The sequence below is a fragment of the Ornithorhynchus anatinus genome, chromosome 4 (assembly GCF_004115215.2).
Source record: "Ornithorhynchus anatinus isolate Pmale09 chromosome 4, mOrnAna1.pri.v4, whole genome shotgun sequence".
Classification (NCBI taxonomy): domain Eukaryota; kingdom Metazoa; phylum Chordata; class Mammalia; order Monotremata; family Ornithorhynchidae; genus Ornithorhynchus; species Ornithorhynchus anatinus.
In genome coordinates, this window is record NC_041731.1 from 65,544,678 (window position 1) to 65,567,381 (window position 22,704).

The 22,704-nt window shown below is 45.7% G+C and overlaps 1 protein-coding gene across 23 annotated transcripts in view; it reads left to right on the forward strand.

The window, feature by feature from the left end:
• The first annotated feature begins 371 nt into the window (after window positions 1–371).
• RIMS2 (regulating synaptic membrane exocytosis 2) overlaps window positions 372–22,704 on the forward strand; it is a 695,597-nt gene continuing 673,264 nt past the window's right edge. For 8 of the 23 annotated variants that reach the window (XM_029062343.2, XM_029062345.2, XM_029062346.2 and 5 more), the window contains exon 1: window positions 375–794. In XM_029062343.2, coding sequence (XP_028918176.1) covers window positions 634–794 — 161 coding nt within the window. In that variant the 5' untranslated portion in view covers window positions 375–633. Of the gene's footprint in view, window positions 795–22,704 lie in introns of all 23 variants that reach the window. The other 15 variants (XM_029062342.2, XM_029062335.2, XM_039911832.1 and 12 more) reach the window with 5 other exon arrangements.

Here is a 22,704-nt window from a genome sequence, read left to right on the forward strand (position 1 = left end):
TATTCATTGAGCGCTTACTCTGTGCGGAGCACTCTACTAAGCGCTCGGAAGGGACAAATCGGCAACAGATAGAGACAGTCCCTGCCCATTGACGGGCTCGTACCCACTGGCCCACCCACCGACGCACCCACTGGTCCACCCACCCGACCCACCCACCGGCCCACCCACCGGCCCACCCACCGACCCACCCACCGGCCCCTCCTGCTCCCTTAGCCCTTGTCACCCTCCAAGGACCACACCGGCCCTCCCCGTCCATCCATCCATCCCACCCCTCCGGCCCCGGCCCCAACTCCTCACTCTCCAGCCGGGCCCGGTCCCTCCCCTTCTTCCCTCCCTTCTCCGCTCTCCCGGCTCCTGTCCCCTTCCCCCCCTCCCTCCCTCCCCGCACAGGCCCCGGCTTCAGTTTATTGGGGGGAGGGGAGGGAGGGGACCGGGCCGGGTGTCTCTTGCTGCCGCGGATTGAAAGGGAATTGATTTGCATGTCTTTGTCCCGGAGCCGGTGGCCCCCGCTGGCCCTGGGGCTGGTCCTGGAGCCGGTCCTGGAGCCGGTCCTGGAGCTGGAGCTGGAGCTGGCGCGGCGGGTGGAGTTGCTCCAGTATCTCCCCTAGCGTGGTTGAGCTGGGCTCCGCCAACATGTCGGCTCCTGTCGGGCCCCGGAGCGGCCCTGCGCCTCTCCCGCCGCCGCAGCCCGAGATGCCCGACCTCAGCCACCTCACGGAGGAGGAGAGGAAAATCATCCTGGCCGTCATGGACCGGCAGAAGAAAGAGGAAGAGAAGGAGCAGTCGGTGCTCAAGTAAGGACCGGCCTCCCCTCTCTGTCTCGGGACACCACAGTCTCTGTGGGTCTCTGGGCGTCTCTGTCTCTCCTCCCCGTCCCCTCCTCCCGGCGTCTAGACGGAGGGGGCTCCCCGTCTGCGGGCCCCCCTCTCCCCCCAGGCTGCGGGGCTGGAGGGGCGTCAGGGGGACGGCTGTTGCCTCGCCTGGCGTTGCCCCGGCAGCCTGGATGTGTTGCGTGTGCTTGTGCGGGTGTGTGTTGTGCGTGTTATGTGCGAGCGCTCTGTCTGCGCTGGGTGCTGGGTGTGTGGATGGGCGGGTGGGTTGTGTGTCCTGGGTGTGCTGTGTGTCTTGTCGTGTGTGTGTGTGTGTGTGTGCGTGCGTGGGGCGGCGGGGAGGGAGGAGGCCGGGGGCGTGGGGGGTGTAGACGGGGAAGCCGTGGCCGGAGAAGAAGGAGAGGGAGGAGGACGAAGGGGTTCGGCAGGCCGTCCGGGTGGCAGCCCCGGTCCTCCCGCCGGCCGGTCCCGGCTGGCCGTCCGGGGCCCGGGGGCGTGGGCGGGCTGCGGGGCGCCTCCCGGCCGAGGACCGGGCCGAGCAATCCAATATGGCCGCCCACAGGTGCTCCGCTCCCCGGGGCTGCTGCGGGAGGCCGCCCGAGGACCGGCCCGCCCAGGACCGGGCCCCACCGACGGGCGGCTCCCCGCCGGCCCGGCCGCCGGGACAGGCGGGGCGGCGGGCCGGGCCGGGCCGTGTGCGGGGCCGGGGGCCGGGGGCGGGAGGGCGGCTCCGGCGTCCGGTCCTGGGGGGGGAGGGAGGGAGGGAGGGAGGGTTCCCGCGGCCGCCATCTTCCCTGCCCACCCCCTCCCTTGACATCCCGGCCGCTCCCGGCATCCTCCGCGCCCCACCTTGGCCTCTCTTGGCAGCAGGAGCCTCCCCCCTCTCCACCAGGCCCTGTTGCGCTCCCGGCCTCTTCCCGGGAAGTTTTACCCCTCACCTTCACCATCCAAGCCAAGGGGGGAGGCCGGCTCCGTCGAGGGGGAGGCGCCCCCCCATTTCGGGTCCCACCGCCAGCCCCCTTTCAGTCGAAGAGCCCCTCGTCGGGCGGGGATGGTCCCTTGTCTGTCGCCGAACCCGCCGAGGGCTTAGTCCAGTGCTCCGCGCACAGGGAGGAGGAGGAGGAGGAGGAGTGGGGCCCAGTGGAAAGAGCCCGGGCTTGGGAGGCGGAGGTCGTGGGTTCTAATCCGGTGCTCAGTACAGTGCTCCGCCGCCGGTCAGCCGGGTGACTTGGGCTTCGCTTCTCCGGGCCTCAGTTAACCTCCTCTGCAAAATGGGGATTGAGACCGAGAGCCCCATGCGGGACAGGCACTCTGTCCCACCCCATTTCCTTCTGTCCACCCCAGCGCTTAGTACGGTGCTCTGCCACTTGTCAGCCGAGAGGACGAGTCACTTCTCCGTGCCTCAGTTCCCTCATCTGTAAAATGGGGATGAAGCCCGGGAGCCTCACGTGGAACAGCCTGATGCCCCTGCATCTCCCCCAGCGCTTAGAACAGTGCTCTGCGCCTAGTAAGCGCTTAACAAATACCAACATCATTATTATTATTACAGTGCCTGGCACATAGGTAAGCGCTTGACAAATACCATTAATATGATTATCTGTAAAATGGGGATGGAGACTGTGAGCCCCACGTGGGACAACCTCATTACCTCGTATCCCCCCCAGCGCTTACAACAGTGACTGGCACATAGTAAGAGCTGAACAGGTGCCATTATTATTATTATTATAATTCTTATTTCCGTTGAGGAAATGAACGAGTGACTAGTTTGCTCTGGAACTTCAGCACCGGGGAACTGTCCAGGCCGGGGCGGCTTCTGGGGCCCAGCCCCGCTCCGACACCCATTTTTCTCCCCCGGCTAGGTGGAAAACGCATCCTATCCCTTAAAAGCGGTGGGATTGTGTTTTTTGTTCTTTTGTTCTTTTTTTAGAGGTGAATCGGTGCCGAAGACGGGGAACCTCTTTTATTGTGACCCAACCGATCTCGTTTGGATTCCCTTTACTGGAGAGTTTGAGCCTGGACCCGTCGCTGTGGAGAAACGGTCTCTTGCTTGGCATTTTGAGCCGGTTCGGTTCGCTCCCAAATCTGCTCAGAAAGGCAGCCCGCTGGACAGTGGTCTTCTCTAGTACAACTGCCACATCGCCCTCTAAGAGATTAAAAAAAAAACCCACCACATTTCGTTCACTCTGCTTTTTTTTTGGCCTGGAAAACATAGATCTGTATCAATTCAATGACAGAAACCCGCTATTTTCCCATCACCCTGCTCAGTTAGTGTGTCTCATCCTTGTTATGACTTCTTTTTTTTTCTTTTGAAAAGTAAGCGCCAGTAATATAATGATAGCCTTTGTTAAGCGCTTACTATGTGCAAAGCACTGTTCTAAAGGTTGGAGAGGATACAAGGTGATCGGGTTGTCCCGAGTGGGGCGTACGGTCTTCATGCCTATTTTACAGATGAGGGAACCGTGGCACCGGGAAGTTACGTGACTTGCCCAAAGTCACCCAGCTGACAAGCGGGAGGCGGGATTTGAACCCATGACCTCCCGCTTCCCCGCCCGTGCTCTTTCCACCTGGCCACGCTGCGGTAATATCTCGAGGTGAGGCAGAGGCCCAACGAATTAACATCTGACTGGGCTACCTTGGGCCTCTGCTGTACTTTCACTTCAAAATCAAAGGCGCTTTCTGGATTTCAATGCTCCTTGCCAATGCGCTTGTCCTAGACTATTATTATAGTGATAATAATCGCAGTAGGAGCCAAATAGTTTTTTTTTTTACACTGTACGTACAATGATTCATTTTCTAAAACAGATTTCACACCCCCATTTTGTGATTTCTCCTTTAATTGTAACTCTTAATAAAGTTTTTTTCTTGAATTTTGCAGGGCTGATAGTAGAATGAAACAGGGTGTGTGGCTTTGATTCATTTTAATAGACTACTTTATATTCAAAAAGTATATTTATACTTTTAAGTAAATAAAGTGTATTTATATACTTTATATTCAGAGGGATTTAGACTATTTTATGAGTAGCATGCCATTATAATCTGTGAATTTTCAATTCTGAAGGAATTAATAATAATAATTATGGTATTTGTTAAGCGCTTACTATGGGCTGAGCACTGTTCTAAGTGTGGGGTAGATACAGGGTAATCAAATTGTCCTCCTGGGGCTCACATTTTTTAATCCCCATTTTTACAGATGAGGTAACTGAGGCACAGAGAAGTGAAGTGACTTGTCCAAGGTCACACAGCAGCCAAGTGGCGGGGCCGGGATTAGAACCCACGACCTCTGACTCTCAAGCCCCTGCTCTTTTTACTACTCCACGCTGATTCTCTAAGAGCTATGAAATTTGTAAAATATCGATCTATGATAGTATGTAGCGGCATATTGAACAGAAATATTTCTGCCATTGTTTATTTTTCTAAAACGTTTGGCTCTATTTTTACAAGCCATACACTGTGATTTTATAAAGGAGTTTCATCATGATCCCAGAGAGTGGTAGTGTATAGGCTACGGGCCATTTTTTCCCCTCTCTTACTGTGATCATATTATAAGAATAGAAATTCTGTCCAACTTTTGAGAGTTGGGTTGTGATCGTGCTGAGCTGCAGAGGATATTTTTATTAGCTAGAGCACTGTGCCTATCTATTAAGGGTTTTTCAGATATCTGGAAAACTGAATTATATATCTAGTACAGCTGTATCTAAACAAATATTGTATGCAAACATGTGTAATGTTTGTTCTGTTAATGTTCACCTTATAGCTGTATAGTTTGCTGCTTAATACAAGCACTAAGTATACACACACACACACATGTATGTAGGAGGCTCACTGTCTATTTAAATAATGATCACTTTAAAAATTAACTTATAAATGAATTCCCCCAAAAGTTGGCGTACCTGGTTTTGAGTGATTCATGTAGGAAACTGTTTGAAAATGTATTTAAAATGACATTTTTATTTTGATTTGAAAGGGTATGAAGAAATTGAAGAATAAAAATAATACAAACATACAAATAGTGCACGGATTTATATTCACAAAAGCTGTCGTAATAATCTGACAGGATATAAATAAATCTAGTATAAGTTTTTGTTGTAGTTTGAATATATTTTTTTTGGGGGGGGGGAATATCATCACCAATCATTTTACAATAATTGGGCTAACTCGTGATCATTCAGGGCCTGACATTCTAAATAGTGAATGATCCCCTGCCCTTCTTTTTACCTATTGGGCATTTCCCAGATCCCAGAGGCAGAGACGGGGAGATGAAATTTAAACTGCTTTTTTTTTTTTACTTTTTTAATACCTTGAGCAGGGGGTTTGCAGGAGAGGAAGGTTGAAGTTGGCTGAAGTAGAGTTGTAGCGTTTCAGTTACCTAACCCCTCTATCCTCTGTTATCTTGATAGCTGAGATTTGTTTGTGTTTATTTTAGTGAATAATTAACTCCTGCCTTTATGTTTTCTGAGTGGGAAAATTTCCTCATTTAATTCTTTATCACAGGACTTGTAAAATAAAAAAGGGAAAGGATGGGAAATAGAAAGAAGATTTGAGGAATAATTGGAAGCAGGGAATGGGTCTGCCACCTACTGAGACTTGGCAACAATTTTTTTTGAGGGTGTTTGTTAAGCGCTTCCTAGGTGCCAGGCATTGTACTAAGCAGTGGGGTAGATACAAGCTAATTCTGGTTGGACACAGTCCATGTCCCACATGGGACTCATAGTCTTAACCCCCAGATCATATGGATTTTGAGACGATGCTGTTTTTCCATTATTTGTATAGATTGCCTGTTAAAACCAGTGAGTGGTTTGCTCACACTTGGAGGAAATAGTCTGACACAGTTATTTAGGCCCGTGATTTCTCGATAGCTAATCTGTTTGGACCACGGGCAGTATTTGGGTCTTTGGGCTTGTTTGAGGATGAGTGTAATGTAATTTAAATGTCCCTTAAAATAAACCCAAGTATTGGAACCCCAAATTACGCTTAAGTGTTTCTTTTAAACCTCAACCCAGGAATTTAAACACTCCCGTGCACAGGGCAGATGCTCAATAAATATTATTGGTTGATCGAGACCTTTGTTATTTCTCAGTCTGAAGTTGGTTTTTTACATTTAATAAAATGATTCAAGGGTACAATATTTTAATTAATTTGTTTTTCTGATCAGCAAAATATGTGGCAAAGGAATTTGTAAACTTCTATCTACCACCTCTGGTATAATGTACTCTCCTCAACACTTAGTACAATGCTCTGCATACGATAAGCACTCAATAAGTACTACTGACAGTTTGATTCATTTGATTTTTTTTTTAACCTACCAGCAAGACAAATTTTCAATAACAAAAACACAACTTGGAATTTATAAATTCATTTAAGTTCAAATTATTACTCATTTATTGAATAGAACATCATGACTTCCTTTGATTCTTGTAAATCATCTAAACATCGGTCTTAGCTAGGCAGAGATAAGTGTATTTTGATAGTTGGGAGAGAGGATGTTCTGGCTTTGGCGAACAGAACCTGCTCTTTAGGATTCAGATGCTCCATACCCAACTAAGGTCCAAAAATAATGGAGACTTTTGTCAATCTGGATGCAATAATTATATCTGCTTTCCCGAGCAATGCTCGAAGAAGGGCACATCTTGGAGTGATTGCCTGTGAGACTCGATCACTTTGGAAAAGGGTTGGCCTATAAGACTACTGCCGGACCGGGAATCCCTTCCACGTCATCTGCGTGGAAAGATTGCTTCTCTTTGGTTTGGACTTGAAGACACTGTCCGAATTGTTTAATAGCTCACGTGTGTCTTGTTCCTTCTAGAATCAATCCGTCAGTCAGTCATATTTATTTAGCATTTCCTGTGCGCAGAGCACTGTACTAAGTGCTCGGGAGAGTACAATGTAACAGATTTGGAAGACTCATTCCTTGCCCGCAGGGAGCTTACAGTCAAGCGGATCGTAGCAAAATAGAATGTGTTGGTTCAGAATATTCATTCATTCAGTCGTATTTACACTGTGCTAAACACTTGGGAGATTAAAATACAACAACAAACACATTCCCTGAGCTTACAGTCTAGAGGGGCAGACAGACATTAATGTAAATAAATAAATAAATTGCAGATCTGTACCTAAGTGCCGTGGGGCTGGGAAGGAGGGTGAATAGAGGCAAAAAGTCAAGGCGATGCGGATGGGAGTGGAAGAAGAGGAAAGGAGGGCTTAGTCAGGGAAGACCTCTTGGAGGAGATGTGCCTTTATAAGGCTTTTAAGTGGAGGAGAGTAATTGTCTGGCAGTCTTGAGGAGGGAGGGTGTTCCAGGCCAGAGGGAGGAGGTGGGCGAGGGGTCGGCGGTGAGACGGGAGAGAATACTATTATTATTTTTGAAGGAAGTCCTTGGAATTAGCATTAGCATTAGAGGAGCGAAGTGTGCGGACTGGGTTGTAGTAGGAGAGTAGCGAGGTGAGGTATGAAGGGGCAAGATGATTATGTACTTTAAAACCAATGTGAGGAGTTTTTATTTGTCGCGGAGGTGGATGAGCAACCACTGGAGCTTCTTGAGGAGCGGGGAAATATGTCCTGAATGCTTTTGTAGAAAAATTATCCAGGCAAGCAGAGTGATGGACTGGAGTGGGGAGAGACAGGAGGCTAGGAGGTCAGCAAGGAGTCTGATACAGTAGTCAAGGCGGGAGAGGATAAATGATTATTTTAACGTGCTAGTAGTTTAGATGGAGAGGAGAGGGCAGATTTTAGGGATGTTGTGAAGGTGGAACCAACAGGATTTAGTGATGGATTGAATATGTGGGTTGAAAGAGAGAGAGGATTCAAGGATAACACCAAGGTTACGGGCTTGTGAGAGAGGAAGGATGATGGTCCCGTCTTCAGTGATGGGAAAGTCAGGAGCATCAGACGTTTAATCTGAGGGCTCAGTTCAAGTTACTGTCTGGGTGAAAATTAACTGGGAAAGCAGTGTGGTCTACTGGATAGAGCACGGGCCTGGTAGTCAGGATCCCGGCTCCACCACTTGTCTGATGTGTGACCTTGGGCAAGTCACTTCATTTCTCTGTCCCTCAGTTACCTCATCTGTAAAATGGGGATGAAGACTGTGAGCCTAATGGGGCACAAGGACACACCTGATTAGCTTGTATCTAGTCAGAGCTTATTGTAGTGTCTGGCCCATAGTAAGTGCTTAACAAATACCATTGAAATAAATGAACATACTCACCTGGTGGTTATCCTTAGTGGTGCATGGCCTGTCTTTCCAGTTTTGCAGTCACACAGCCAGGTAAGGGCATAATCTTCACTAATATGGGATAAGACTCTCTCTAGAGGCTTCCACAGGTTGGGTCAGCCCTTGTTGGGGCAGCCCTGGTATTTATTGAGCACTTCCTGTGTTAAGAACACTATACTAAACACTGGGGAGAGTACAACGCAACAATCTAACAGACACTTTCCTTGCCCACAACAAGCTTACTGTCTAGAGGGGCAGATTCGTGGCTCAGTGGAAAGAGCACGGGCTTGGGAGTCAGAGATCATGAGTTCGAATTCCGGCTCTGCCACTTGTCAGCTGTGTGACTGTGGGCGAGTCACTTAACTTCTCTGTGCTTCAGTTACCTCATCTGTAAAATGCGGGATTAACTGTGAACCTCACGTGGGACAACCTGATTACCTGTATCTACCCCAGCGCTTAGAACAGTGCTCGGCACATAGTAAGCGCTTAACAAATACCAACATTATTATTATTATCCCCAAAGATAGGCTTAGCTAGAGCCAAATCCAGCTGAATAAAGATCCATTCATAGCATCTGTCCAACTCTCTTGTGGAGAACCATTTTGGGTGGGAAGAGGTAATTCATTCATGCAATCGTATTTACTGAGCACTTACTGTGTGCAGAGCACTCTATTAGGCACTTAGTGCTGCTTAGAAGGAATAGTAGTTTCATCCATGTGTCATTGTCTAAGATCCATCTGATTACAATCCCCCCGTGGTGTCAATACTGGAGTGTTTCCCCCTGGATTCTTACTTAAGGCTTGAGCCATCCATGTCCAAATCATTTTAGATCTGGATGAAACAGTTCTATAATGTACTGGATTTCCTCTCAGGTTGGAGGCTTGGAGATTTTTTGCCTGAATAAGGATCTCTTATTGCTGTATTACTTTCAATATCCAGATATGAACAGCGGGGGAGACCGTTTTGACCCTTGTTTGGAGTCTCGGGGAAATGCTGTCCGGTTGACTGCTGGTATTTATCGAGATCCCAGAAGGGCATTGGTATTAGAATTTCTTAAAAATCTGCTCTAAGGTGTGATTTCACTATGCGCTTTGGCTAGAAAGTTGTTTGGGAATTAGAGAATGTTCATGTGATAGCACGAGTCTCTTTGGATACAGTACTCTATGGTATCGAAAGAAACAGTTTGTGTTTTTGAGTGGATGAGTACTAAAGTGCCAATTTTCCTGATTGCCAGATTTTTCAAGAACACAACCACTGTATTATAATTATTATTATTGTGGGGGTTTTTATGCGCTTACTATCTGCCAGGCATTATACTAAGCATGAGGGTACATACAGGATAATCGGGTTGGACACAATCCCTGTCCCACAGAGGGCTCACAGTCTTTATCCCCATTTTACAAATGAGGTAACTGAGGCACAGAGAAGTTAAGTGACTTGCCCAAGGTCCCACAACAGACAAGTGGCAGACCTGGGTTTAGAACCTGTGTCTTCTGACCCCAAGCCCTTGCAATTTCCACTAGGCTACGCTGCTTGATACAAATGCCTCGCTCACCTACTATCGCTGTTCTAACATTGGTGCCTGCTTGTCATATCGATATCTCAATTAAATGCCAACACAGCATCCCGAACAATGAGGTGCTAGAACTAGTCCTCCAGCATTGAAGAATTGCTCGTTGCTTTTTTATGGTATTTGGTAATTGCCCACTATATGTCAAGTACTGTTCTAAGGGCTGTGGTAGATACAAGTTGATCATGCTAGGTGCAGTCCCTCTCCATGTGGACTCACAGTCTACTTGGAGTACTGAGTCCTCATTTCCCCACTTGAGGAAACTGAGGCACAGAGAAGTGAAGTGACTCACCCAAGATCACACAGCTGGCAAGTGGCGGGACCTGGATTTGAATCCAGGTCCTTTGATTCCCAGGCACTGTGGAAGCAGCGTGGCTGAGTGGAAAGAGCCTGGGCTTCAGAGTCAGAGGTCATGGGTTCGACTCCCAGCTCTGCCACTTGTCAGCTGTGTGACTGTGGGCAAGTCATTTGACTTCTCTGGGCCTCAGTGACCTCATCTGTAAAATGGGGATTAATTGTGAGTTCACATGGGACAACCTGATGACCCTGTATCTCCCCCAGCGCTTAGAACAGTGCTCGGCACATAGTAAGTGCTTAACAAATACCAACATTATTATTATTATTGTTATCCACTAGGACACACTGCTTTCCATGCTGTGGCTCGTTGGTGGGCTATGTAAAAAGAATGGATGACCGAGGAGTCCCCAAGAGCTGCACATGGTGAACTTAATAAGAAATCTCTAGTAGGACAGGAGCATTCATTCATTCATTCAATCGTATTTATTGAGCGCCTACTATGTGCAGAGCACTGTACTAAGTACTTGGAATGTACAGTTCGGCAACAGCTAGACAGTCCCTGCCCAACAACAAGCTCACGGTCTAAAGCATTGCCTTGAGGGCAGACAGTCAGCCCTGCTGTTGAAATCAGGACATCTGGGTTCCAGTCCTGGGTCTGTCTGTTGGGGCTATGCCGTCACCAGTGAAGGTTTCTGACCAAAGAATCATTAAGGCGTTCTGTCAGCCCCAGCAGGAAGCCTGGACATAAACTTGTTGAGGGCAGGGAATGTGTCCAACCGATTTTGGACACACTTCACTTCTCTGTGCCTCAGTAACCTCATCTGTAAAATGGGGATTGAGACTGTGAACCCGATGTGGGGCAGGGACTGTGTCCAACCGATTTTGCTTGTATCTGCCCCAGCACTTAATAAGGTGCCTGGCACAGAGTAAACACTCAACAAGTACCACAATTATTATTACTCTCTCAAGTGCCTAGTTTAGTGCTCTGCATAGTAAATGTTCTATAAATACAAATGATTGAAAGATTGATTGCAGTAATGGCTACCAGAGCAACCCCCGATTGTCTCCCCCGATTAGACCGCAAGCCCGTCAAAGGGCAGGGACCGTCTCTATCTGTTGCCGACTTGTACATTCCAAGCGCTTAGTACAGTGCTCTGCACATAGTAAGTGCGCAATAAATACTATTGAATGAATGAATGAACGAACCACCTTCTGGATCATGGTGTTATTTTTATTTTTTTTAATGATATCTATTAAGTGGTTACTATGGGCCAGGCCCCCAACTAAGTGCAGGGGTAGATACAAGATAATCCAGGTTGGACACAGTCTCTGTCCCAAATAGGGCTTCACATTCTTAATCCCCATTTTATAGATGAGGTAACTGAGACACAGAGAAGTGAAGCGACTTACCCAAGGTTACACAGCAGGCATGTGGTGGAGCTGGGATTAGAACCCAGGTCCTCTGACTCCCAGGCCTGTGCTCTTTCCACTAGGCCTTGCTGCTGCTTCTGTTACTATGCACAGCACTGATACTAAGCTCATGGTCACTTCCACCCTAAACGGGTCCTGCGTGTAAAAAGCGTCAGCCCGCACGTCACATCGTGCCGGAACCCTGCCTGCTTGCTCGTTACCTTCCAGGCCCCGGCAGTACCGTAGCAGACACGGACAAGAAGTGGCCCTGTGACTAGCATTATTAATCAATTCCTTGTGGCGGGTTCCCAGTCCCGAAGTCCTGATCTGTCATTCTAGACGGGAGACTCCATAGTCGTCTCAGATAATGTGGTCTAGCTGGGAACATCTGGGCGACAGCAGCAGAAAAGAGACCTGCCTGGAATAGAGCAATTAGAAATAGGGGGATTCTTTTCAAGCAGAGGCTTCAAGAAGAGCATCATACTGAGACAGAAATGAAAATGACATTAAGATCTCAGGGGAGTGAATGCAACAGTGTGAACACAAGCACCCTTTAAATGGAACTCCTTATATTCCCACCCAAAAGCCTGTCCTCCCCCTGACTTTCCCGTGACCGTAGACGGCGCCACCCCTCATTCCCTTCTCACAAGTCCGTGACCTTGGCGTTATCCTTAACTCCTCTCTCTCATTCCACCCACACATTCGATCCATCGCTAAATCCTGTCGGTTCGGACCTCGGTTAACATCGCTAAAATCCACCCTTTCCTGTCCATCCAAACTGCTACCACGTTAGTTAGTAGCAGGGACGTGCTTACCCTGTCCCGCCTTAATTATGGTAACAGCCTCCTTGCCGACCTCCCCGGCTCCTGTCTCTCCTCACTCCAGTCCATACTTCAACTCTGCTGGCCGCGGCTCATTTTCTACAAAAATATTCAGGCCAGGTCTGCCCCATCCTCAAGAACCTCCAGTGGTTGCCATCCACTTCTGCATCAAACAGGAACTCCTCATCATTGACTTCAAAGCAAAACACCTTGTCCCTTCCTGCTTCACCTCGCTACTCTCGTACTACAACCCAGGCCATACGCTTTGCTCCTCTAATACCGACCTTCTCACTCTACCTCGATCTCAGTCACCTCGCCGCGACCCTCGTCCACATCCTGCCTCTGGCCTGGTCCGCCTTCCTCCTCATATCCGACAGACGATTACTCTTCCCCCCTTCAAAGACTTATCAAGAGGCACGTCTCCTCCAAGAGACCTCTTCCCTGACTAAGCCCTTTTTTTCCTTTTCTTCGATCCCTTCTGCATTGCCCTCACCTGTTCCCTTTTTTTCACGCCACCTCCCAGCCCCACAGCACTTATGTACATATCTGTAATTTATTTATTTATATCCATGTCGGCCCCCCTTCTAGACCCGTAAGCCCACTGTGGGTTGGGAGCGTGCGGAGTGGATAGTACACGGGCCTGGGAGTCAGAAGGTCATGTATTTTAATCCTGGCTCTGCCACTTGTCTGCTTTGTGGCCTGGGGCAAGTCACTTGACTTCTCTGTGCCTCGGTTACCTCATCTGAAAAATGGGGATTAAGTCTGGCGAGCGCTTTGCAGGATAGGGGACTGTATCCAACCCAATTTGCTTGTATTATACAGTGCCTGGCAGACAGTAAGCATATAGCAATATATAATTTTATTGTTATATTGTACTTTCCAAGCACTTAGTAAGAGCTCAACACAATAATTGCTTAGTAAATATGACTGACTGACTGACTCAACAAAAAGGATTGTAAATCAGGTAATGTTCTGGCAAGGTGGTACTCTTCAAATGAATTAAAATTTCACTTGGAGAAGCATCATTTTTGAATCTTGAAGATGTTCTGGTTATTTAATCACTATTGATGTGTTTGAATCTGTATGAATATGCTTTATTACTTGGGGGTATTAAAGACTACTTATTTTTTAATATTCACAATTTATCATAGAAATTCTAAATGAATTACACTATGCAATTATGTACAGAAGCCAGGTTTATTTTACTAAAACAGGTCCATTTTAGGAACTCATTCATTCATTCAATCGTATTTATTGAGCGCTTACAGTGTGCAGAGCATTGTACTAAAGCACTTGGAAAGTACAGTTCGACAACAGATAGAGACAATCCCTACCGAACAACGGGCTTCACAATCTAGAAGGGGGAGACAGACAACAAAACTAACAAGGAGACAGGCTTTTGGGCCATTGAAATTTAGTTAGTTCTTGAGATTGCTTCATTTTATCCTGAACACTAAATTCTAGGCCACCACGCTATGTGAAAAAAGTAAAAAAAATCAAACCAAACAAAACAACAAAAAAAACTTTGTCTTGCTGAGGCATGAGTGTTACCTAAGCATTAGGTATAATTAATGGAATGCTATTTTTTCAGGGAACTGATTGGATTACTCCAACTTTGGACAATTTCAGTTTCACTTAAATCTAAATATTTACTTAACTCCTCGGGCTTAACATTTTGATGTAATATAGATTTTTTCTATAGGGTTAATGATCTCACTTTAGAATTTGCGGGGGCTTAATTAGTGAATTTACTGTATTCCATTTGTAAACCTTAACAGTTTGAGAGGTTCATTAACCCAAGCATCATTCCAAATCTCAGAAAAGCTGAAATTGATTTTGATGAAGCTTTTAAGAAGATTTGGGTGAAATAATTCAATGTCTTTAGTCATATGACTGTTCTGTGGCTGTAACCCAGTTCCACACTGCCATATTTTCATCTCTCAACAATCACAATTTACAGTTAATTTAGGGTGGCCATGCTGGAATTTTCTAATAAGGCCTTTCCAAATTTTCTGTCTGCCCTCTGAGTCTGGCATGGAATCTTCCACTATTTCAACCCTGATCAAAGAGCAGGCTGGGGGACAAACCTCACAGCTATCCCTTCAATTTTCTGAGTGGATGGTCTGTAATGACGGCTCGATCCCGTAAATTACAGGTGTTTCAACATTAGAAAAGCCCAGAGGGGTCATCAAATAATGGGATATGGTTCAAAGTGCGACAGACTGAACGAGCCATGTGGTCAAACAAAACACATGGAAATAATAAACAGTTAAACCTTCGCAAACCTATCAATGGTGTAAATCCCGCTACTCTAAACAGCATCTTTTCACTTGGAATCAGTCTTTAATTGGGGGAAAAGTGAGTTGCACTGTGTTGGATGTTTTTGATTCTCATAGAAGGAATGACCGAGGGAGAAGAAGTCAGACGAATGGGAATATTTGTTGTAAAACTTCACCTCAAACTCTATTCATATTCAATCCTAGTGATCTGTGGTACATTTGCTACTCAGGTCTTGGCTGCTGTAAGAAGCAGGTAATCTTAGTGAGCAGAATACTGTAGGGCTCTTCACATGGTAAAAAATTCATATCATTATTCAGAAGAATGCCATGAGCTTGTAGCACTGAGGTAGATGTAAGATAATCAAATCAGACACAGTCCCAATTAATCAATCAATCAATCAATGCTGTTGAATGAGTGCTTACTGTGTGCTAGGCAGAGTCCAATACAATAGAATGGAAGAATGGAAAGCACGATTTCTGCCCACAAGGAGTTGGCAATCTAGAGCGGCAGACAGACATTAACAGACAGACCCTGGGGTTACTATCTAAGAGTAATAATCAGAATCAATCAATCATATTAATTGAGTGTCTATTATGTGCAGGGCACCATACTAAGCTCTTGGGAGAGTACAATATAACGGAGTTGGAAGACGTGTTCCCCGCCCACAGAGAGCTTACAGTCCAGAGGGAAGAGTTATAACATAGAAAAAGGATGTAAAAACTTTTGGAAAATGAGAGCCCTAAGGATTTTGATGTTCTTGAGTTGATTCTGGTTTTCTCTAAGGGTTCTTCCCAAAAGAAGAAAGAGGACTTCTATTTGCTTTTCTTGTCTTATGCTGTTGAGTCATCTCTGACTCAGGGGGCTTTTTGCTAGATCCCAGGAGGCCCAAAATTCCATCCTTGTGTAAAGGCATATGAGGATCACAGTCTTAATCCCCATTTTACAGATGAGGTAACTAAGGCCCAGAGAAGTGAAGTGACATACTCAAGGCCACACAGCAGACAGGAGGCATTGGTGGTCCAATGTTAACAGCTGGCCTGGGTCAAGGCCCGAGAGGAGCCCGAGTGGTTACCTCCAGAAGTCATGTTCCCAGGGGGATGGCAAGAGTCAACAATATTCAATTCAATTCAATTCAATAGTATTTATTGAGCGCTTACTATGTGCAGAGCACTGTACTAAGCGCTTGGAATGAACAAGTCGGCACCAGATAGACACAGTCCCTGCCGTTTGACGGGCTTACAGTCTAATCAGGGGAGATGGACAGACAAGAACAATGGCAATAAATAGAGTCGAGGGGAAGAACATCTCGTAAAAACAATGGCAACTAAATAGAATCAAGGCGATGTACATTTCATTAACAAAATAAATAGGGTAATGAAAATATATACAGTTGAGCGGACGAGTACAGTGCTGAGGGGATGGGAAGGGAGAGGGGGAGGAGCAGAGGGAATCTATGTACACAAGTCTGGTTCAAAGAGAACTTCTTAGGCATATGTGGCAGCAATCAATCAGTCAATCAGTGGTATTTATTGAGAAGCAGCTGGCATAAGGGATAGATGATAGGCCTGGGAGTCAGAGGGATCTGTGTTCTAATCCCGGCTCTGCCAACTGTCTGCTGTGTGGCCTTGAGTATGTCACTTCACTTCTCTGGGCCTTAGTTACCTCATCTGTAAAATGGGGATTAAGACTGTGATCCTCATATGCGGCATGGACTGGGCCAAACCTCGTATCTTATCCAGCCCTTAGTAGAGTGCCTGACACATAGTGAGCTCTTAACAAATGCTGTAAAAAAAATGGGTGCTTACTGTGTGCAGAGTACTGTAGTAAGCTCTTTGGAAAGTGTAATGAAAGAGCAGGTAGCCCTGTCCACGAGGAGCTTAGACTCTAGAAGAGGAGAAGACAGATATTAAAGTAAATTTCAGATGGACAGGTACATAAGCCCTGTAGGGAGGGATGAAAATCAAAGTTCTTAATCGGTAGTATTTACTGAGCACTTACTGTGTGCAGAGCGCTTGAGAGAGTATAATACAACAGAGTTGGTAGATATATTCCCTGCTCACAGTGAGCTTGCAGTCTAGGGATACGGATCCAAGCACATAAGCAGCACTGCAGAGAGGGTGAATAGGGTAAATAAGGCCATGGCTAGGAAAGGCCTTTTGGAGGAGATATGATTTTAGTAGAGCTTTGAAGACAGGGAGAATGATGGTCTGTGATGATGATACAAAGTAGGAGGGAGATCCGGGGCATAGGGAGGATTTTGGCAAAGGGTAGGAGGCAAGACCCCCCTCTGAGAGTTTCCAGTATTTTACCGGTCTCAACTACCGGAGGGAGAGTCAGGCAGAGGCCTATCCATTCCATTCCTAGCTGGGCAGTGGCTAGCAAGTGGAAGGCAATCTGCTACAAGTCAAAACTCACCTGTGCTGCTAGCAGCGATGGGAGAGAGTAGAGGTGAAGAATCAAGTTTACTGTGCGGAAGGAGGTAATGGTAAACCACTTCCGTATCTTTACCAACAAAACTCTATGAATGATTGCAGATGGAGGTGGGATGTTCTAGGAGAGATCTGTCCATGGCATCACTATGGGGCAGAGTCAACTCAACAGTATAAGACAAACAAGACAAGGAGGCCGGATGGACAAGGTGGGTTGGTGTTAGAGGAGTGAATTGTGTGGATTAAGTTATGGTAGGAAATGAGCAAGAATCGGTTGGGAGGAGAGGGCTGATTAAGGTAAGGAGTTTCTATTTCATGTGGAAATGGATGGGCAATGACTGGAGGTGTTTGAGGAATGGGGAGACATGTACTGAATGGTTTTTTAAAAAAATGATCCAGGCAGCAGAGTGAAGTATGGACTGGAGTGTGGAGAGACAGGAAGTAGGGAGGTCAGCAAGAAGGCTGGTGCAGTTGTCTAGGAAGGAAATGATAAGTGCTTGGCCCAGCATAGTAGTAGTTTGGATGGAGAAGAAGGGATGAATTTTAGAGATATTATGAAGTTGAACAAATAGAATTTGGTGACAGACAGAAGGATATGCTAAGGTTATGGACTTGGAGGATATTGATAATAATAACAATATCTGTTAAACATTACATGCCAAGCACTGTTCTAAGCACTTGGGATAATCAAATTGGACACAGTCCCTGTCCCATATGGGGCTCAGTCTAAGTAGGGAATATGATTCAATCCCCATTTTACAGATCGGGTAACTGAGGCACAGAGAAGTTAAGTGACTTGCTCAAAGTCACACAGCAGAAACATGGCAGATCTGGATTAGAACCCAGGTCCTCTGACTCCCAGGCCCAAGCTCTTTCCATTAGATCATGCTGCTTCTCTGCTTCTCTATATACAGTTAAGAGAAAGTGAGAAAGAGGACAGGGTTTGGGTGGGAGAGTACTTTTTTGGACAGGCTAAGTTAAAGGTGATGGTGGAACATCCAAGTAGACATATCCTGAAGGCAGGAGGAAATACGAGACGGCAGAAGAGAGAGGTCAGGACTGGAAAGGTAGACTTGGGAATCTTCTGCATAGAAATGGTAGCTCATGAATTCTCCAATCGAGTGGGTGTAGATGGAGAATATAAGGGGACCCAAAACTGAGGCTTCAGGGATTCCCCATAGTTAGGGTGTGGGAGGCAGAGGAGGAAACTGCAAAAGAGACTGAGAAGGAGCAGCCAGAGAGATAGGAGGAGAACCAGGAGAGGACAGTATCAGTGAAGCCAAGGTTAGGTAATGTTTCCAGGGGAAGAGTGGTAGTCCACAGTCCTCAAGGCAGCTGAGAGGTCTAGGAGGATTAGGATGGAGTAGAGGCCATTGGATTTAGCAAGGAGGAAGTCATTGGTAACTTTAGAGAGGGCAGTTGCTGTGTAGAAGATGGGTCCGAAGCCACGTTTCAGGGGATTAAAGAGAGAATTGAAGGAAAGGAAGTAGAAGGAGCAGGGGTAGATAACTCGCTTAATGAGTTTGGAGAGGAATTAGATAACGTAAAGTAACAAGAACAAAAAGTAATGCATGGTACCTGCTCAGCAAGGCTGAGCAAAAGCCTGAAGGCTTGCAGATTCTTGCAACTGTTTCTGCTGACACCAGATCTCCTGTTAGCAACTCATAGATTGTGTTGTACCCAGACCAAAATCATGCTGTGGGAAGAATATTTCCTAATATATGAGAACAGTGTGGCATAGTGGATAGAGCATGGACCTGGGAGCCAGAAGGACCCGCGTTCTAACCCCGGATCTGCCACTTGTCGGCTCTGTGACCTTGGGCACACTTTACTTCTCTGTGCCTCATCTGTAAAATGGGAATTAAGACCGTGAGTCCCACGTGGGATAGGGACTGTATCCAACTTGGTAACCTTGTATTTACTCCAGTGCTTAGAACAGTGCTTGGTACAGAGTCAGCGTTTAACAAATACCATCATTACTAATACTTCCATCACATTATATCCTAATAGTGCAATGAAAGCTATGTTATAGCAGAAAAGACTTACATAGTTTTTCTGGAAATAAAAATTTGCCATTCCCTAGAATATTCCAGCCCATATTTATGACAGTGTTAATGCCTTCCTTTACCTCCTGAATGCCATTCTAGACAAATTAAGTACATTTTTTGGAAAGAGGATTCTATGTAAATTAATGCCACAAATGTATTTGTAAAGTTATTAAACTGTAAATTTAGCTAACTCTGTTCTTATCATGAAAAACTATTTCTACATGCTAATTATTTTCTTTTGCATATAGTGATCCTCTGACTAGGAAGCCTCCCTAATAATAATAATGTTGGTATTTGTTAAGCGCTTACTATGTGCCGAGCACTGTTCTAAGCGCTGGGGTAGACACAGGGGAATCAGGTTGTCCCACGTGGGGCTCACAGTCTTAATCCCCATTTTACAGATGAGGGAACTGAGGCATAGAGAAGTTAAGTGACTTGCCCACAGTCACACAGCTGACAGGTGGCAGAGCTGGGATTCGAACCCATGACCTCTGACTCCAAAGCCCGGGTTCTTTCCACTGAGCCACGTCCCTATGTAACTATTACTTTCAGTTTATCTTATTAATGAAAGTGCCTTTCAAAGAAAACAAACTCCATATCACTTTAGGCCATTAGACCTTACTACAGACCTAACTGAAGAGCTACAGTTTTTCCAATTGCCCGTTAGAAAAACATTGCTCATCCTATTTTCTAAATATAAAGCATATGCTTTTAATATCTTTTGACACTTATATAAACCGTTTATGCCCCGTGGTTAATTATAAACACTGATATTCTCAGAAAACAACACTTTTTCACTGATTTGGTTAAAGCGTTCATCACAGTAAGATCTGTAAATAAAGAGATGGTTTTTTGATTTGACCAAGATGAAATATCTGCTGAACACTCTTAGGCACCTGCTCCAAATGAGTTGGAAATGTTCAGTTTATCAGATTAAGCACTTAGTATCTGTCTATTCCCACTCTCATTTCTTGTGGAATGAAAATAGTGTGCTAAAAGCAGATCTCTTTTAGGTTTAGATGATAAGATTATTAAATTCTTAGTAGGGAGGAGGGAACTTCATTTGTATTCAGTATGCTGTATATGTGTGTGTATATATATATGTGTGTATGTGTGTGTATCTTTATTATACATATACATAATAATGGTATTTGTTAAGTGCTTACTATGTAGCAAACATTGTTCTAAGCACTGGGGTAGATACAAGATAATCATGGTAGACACAATCCCAGTCCCACAGGGGTCTCACAGTTTTAATCCCTATATATATATATATATAATACACACACACACACACACACACACACACACACACACACACACACACACATAGAAGCATACTGAATTCAAACAGAAACTATATATATAGTTTCTATTTGGATTCAAAATTAAAGGGTATTTGTTAATGTTGGTATTTGTTAAGCACTTACTATGTGCAGAGCACTGTTCTAAGCGCTGGGGTAGATACAGGTAATCAGGTTGTCCCACGTGGGGCTCACGGTCTTCATCCCCATTTTACAGATGAGGTAACTGAGGCACAGAGAGGTTAAGTGACTTGCCCACAGTCACACAGCTGACAAGTGGCAGAGCTGGGATTCGAACCCATGACCTCTGACTCCCAAGCCTGTGCTCTTTCCACAGAGCCACACTGTGCTTACTATGCACCAAGCACTGTACTGAGCACTGCAGTAGCTACAAGATAATAGGGTTGGACATGGTCCCTGTCCCACACAGGACTCACACTTTTAATCCTCATTTTACAGTTGAGGGAAATGAGAAACAGAGAAGCAAAGTGACTTGCCTAAGACCCCACAACAGAAAAAAGGTGGAGTCCGGATTAGAACCTAGGTCCTCTGATTCCCAGGCCCGTGCTCTTTCCATTAGGCCACACTGTTTCTATATTGTTTTTTGTCCTCTCCTTGACCTTGTTTATGACAGCTGTCTTTTCCTACCTCTGTATGTTTCCTTCCACTTCTGTAGCTTCTGTCCAGTTCGGAAACCTCCAGCATGGAGTTTGGCAGCTCAGAGGAAGGAATCTGGGACCCCCAGTGACAGGGAATGGGGTGACTGGGGAGACTGGGCCAGTGTTTCATTCACTAAGGAAGCGTGACCAATGGCTTCTACATCTTGGTTGGGCACAGTACATTATTCCCCTTGCAGGAATTAGGAAATATATTAAACAATTGGAGAGTTAAGTATATGTACTATACTGCAGTTAATATTTTAAACCTCTACCAGTCTTTTCCTTTCTTTTCTGGAAGCAAAAAGCAGAACTACTCCAGTTCCCGAGCTTCTAGAACACTAAATATTTTGAGAGCTATGGAATGAGCAAAAGTGAAGGAAGCTGCAGCCCAAATAATGATTCTGCTTCCAGGAAGCAATAAAGGAGAAAGAGGAGAGGAGAGGCGTAGTGGCCTAGTGGATAGACCATGGGTCTGGGAATCAGAAGGATCTCGATTCTAATGCTGGCTCTGCCACTTGTCTGCTACATGGGCAAGTCACTTCACCTCTCTGGGCCTCAGTTTTCTCATCTGTAAAATGGACATTAAGACTATGAGCCCTATGTGGGACTTGAACTGTGTCCAACCTGATTAGCTTGTATCTACCCCAGCTGTTAGTACAGTGCCTGGCATATCATCCTCATCATCATCATCAAATACCATCAAGTCATTTCTGATTCATAGCAACTTTATGGATTTGTCCATAGAGTTTTCTTGGTTAAAAGAATGGAAGAATTATGTGCAGAGCACTGTACTAAGTGCTTGGGAGAGTATAGTACAAAAGTAAATAGACACATTTTCTGCCCACTACGAGTTTATGGTCTAGGGGGGAAATAGTAGTATTTGTTAAGTGCTACAGTTTTTCCAGATGCCCGTTAGAAGAACACTGCTCACCCTAATTCCTAAATGTAAAGCATATGGTTTCAATATCTTTTGACACTTGTATAAAGCGTTTATGTCCTGTGGTTAACTATAAACACTGATAATCTCAGAAAACAACTCTTTTTCACTGGTTTCGTTAAAGAGTTCAGTGCAGTAAGATCTGTAAATAAGAGATGGTTATTTGATTTGACCAAGGTGGAATATCTGCTGAACACTCATGCACCTGCCCCAAATGAGTTGGAAATGTTCAGTTTATCAGATTATATGTGCCAAGCTCTGTTCTAAGCACTGGGGTAGGTACAAGGTAATCAGGTTGGACACAATTCCTGTCCCACATGGGGATTGCAGTCTTAACCCCCATTTTACGGTTGAGGTAACTGAGGTCCAGAGAAGTTGTGACTTCCCCAAGGTCACACAGCAGACATGTGGCCAATTTAGAATTAAAACTCACATCCTCTAACTCTCAAGCTCGTGCTCTTCTAGGCTATGCTGCTGGATTTTTGTTAGAAGTTTTTACAAAATCCCTAGCTGAAATGAGCTGGGCTGAATGTTGTGAAATGAAACCAAGAGTCCATCCTTATGACAGCTCTCACTTCTGCCATCAGGAAGTGATATGGGGCAGTGGCATCTCCCATGAATTCACTGTACCAAGTGGATGATGAGTCTGCCTGACCCCGTCAGCTTTTCACCTCCTACCTCCTGGGGTATTCTGTGAGGGAGATCCAGGGCAGGGGCAGAAAATCATTTGGGGAAACTTGCTAACAGGTGTATGGGCCATAATGCTGCCACTGGAATGGAACAGATTCACAAACGGTCAGGATTGGGATCGGGGATACTTGGTGCCCAGGCCCCACTTCACTGGAGAGGGTGCCAGGTGGCAGGCTTCCCATGGCAAGGGGTGGACGAATATCCAATGAGTGCTTCTTCTGA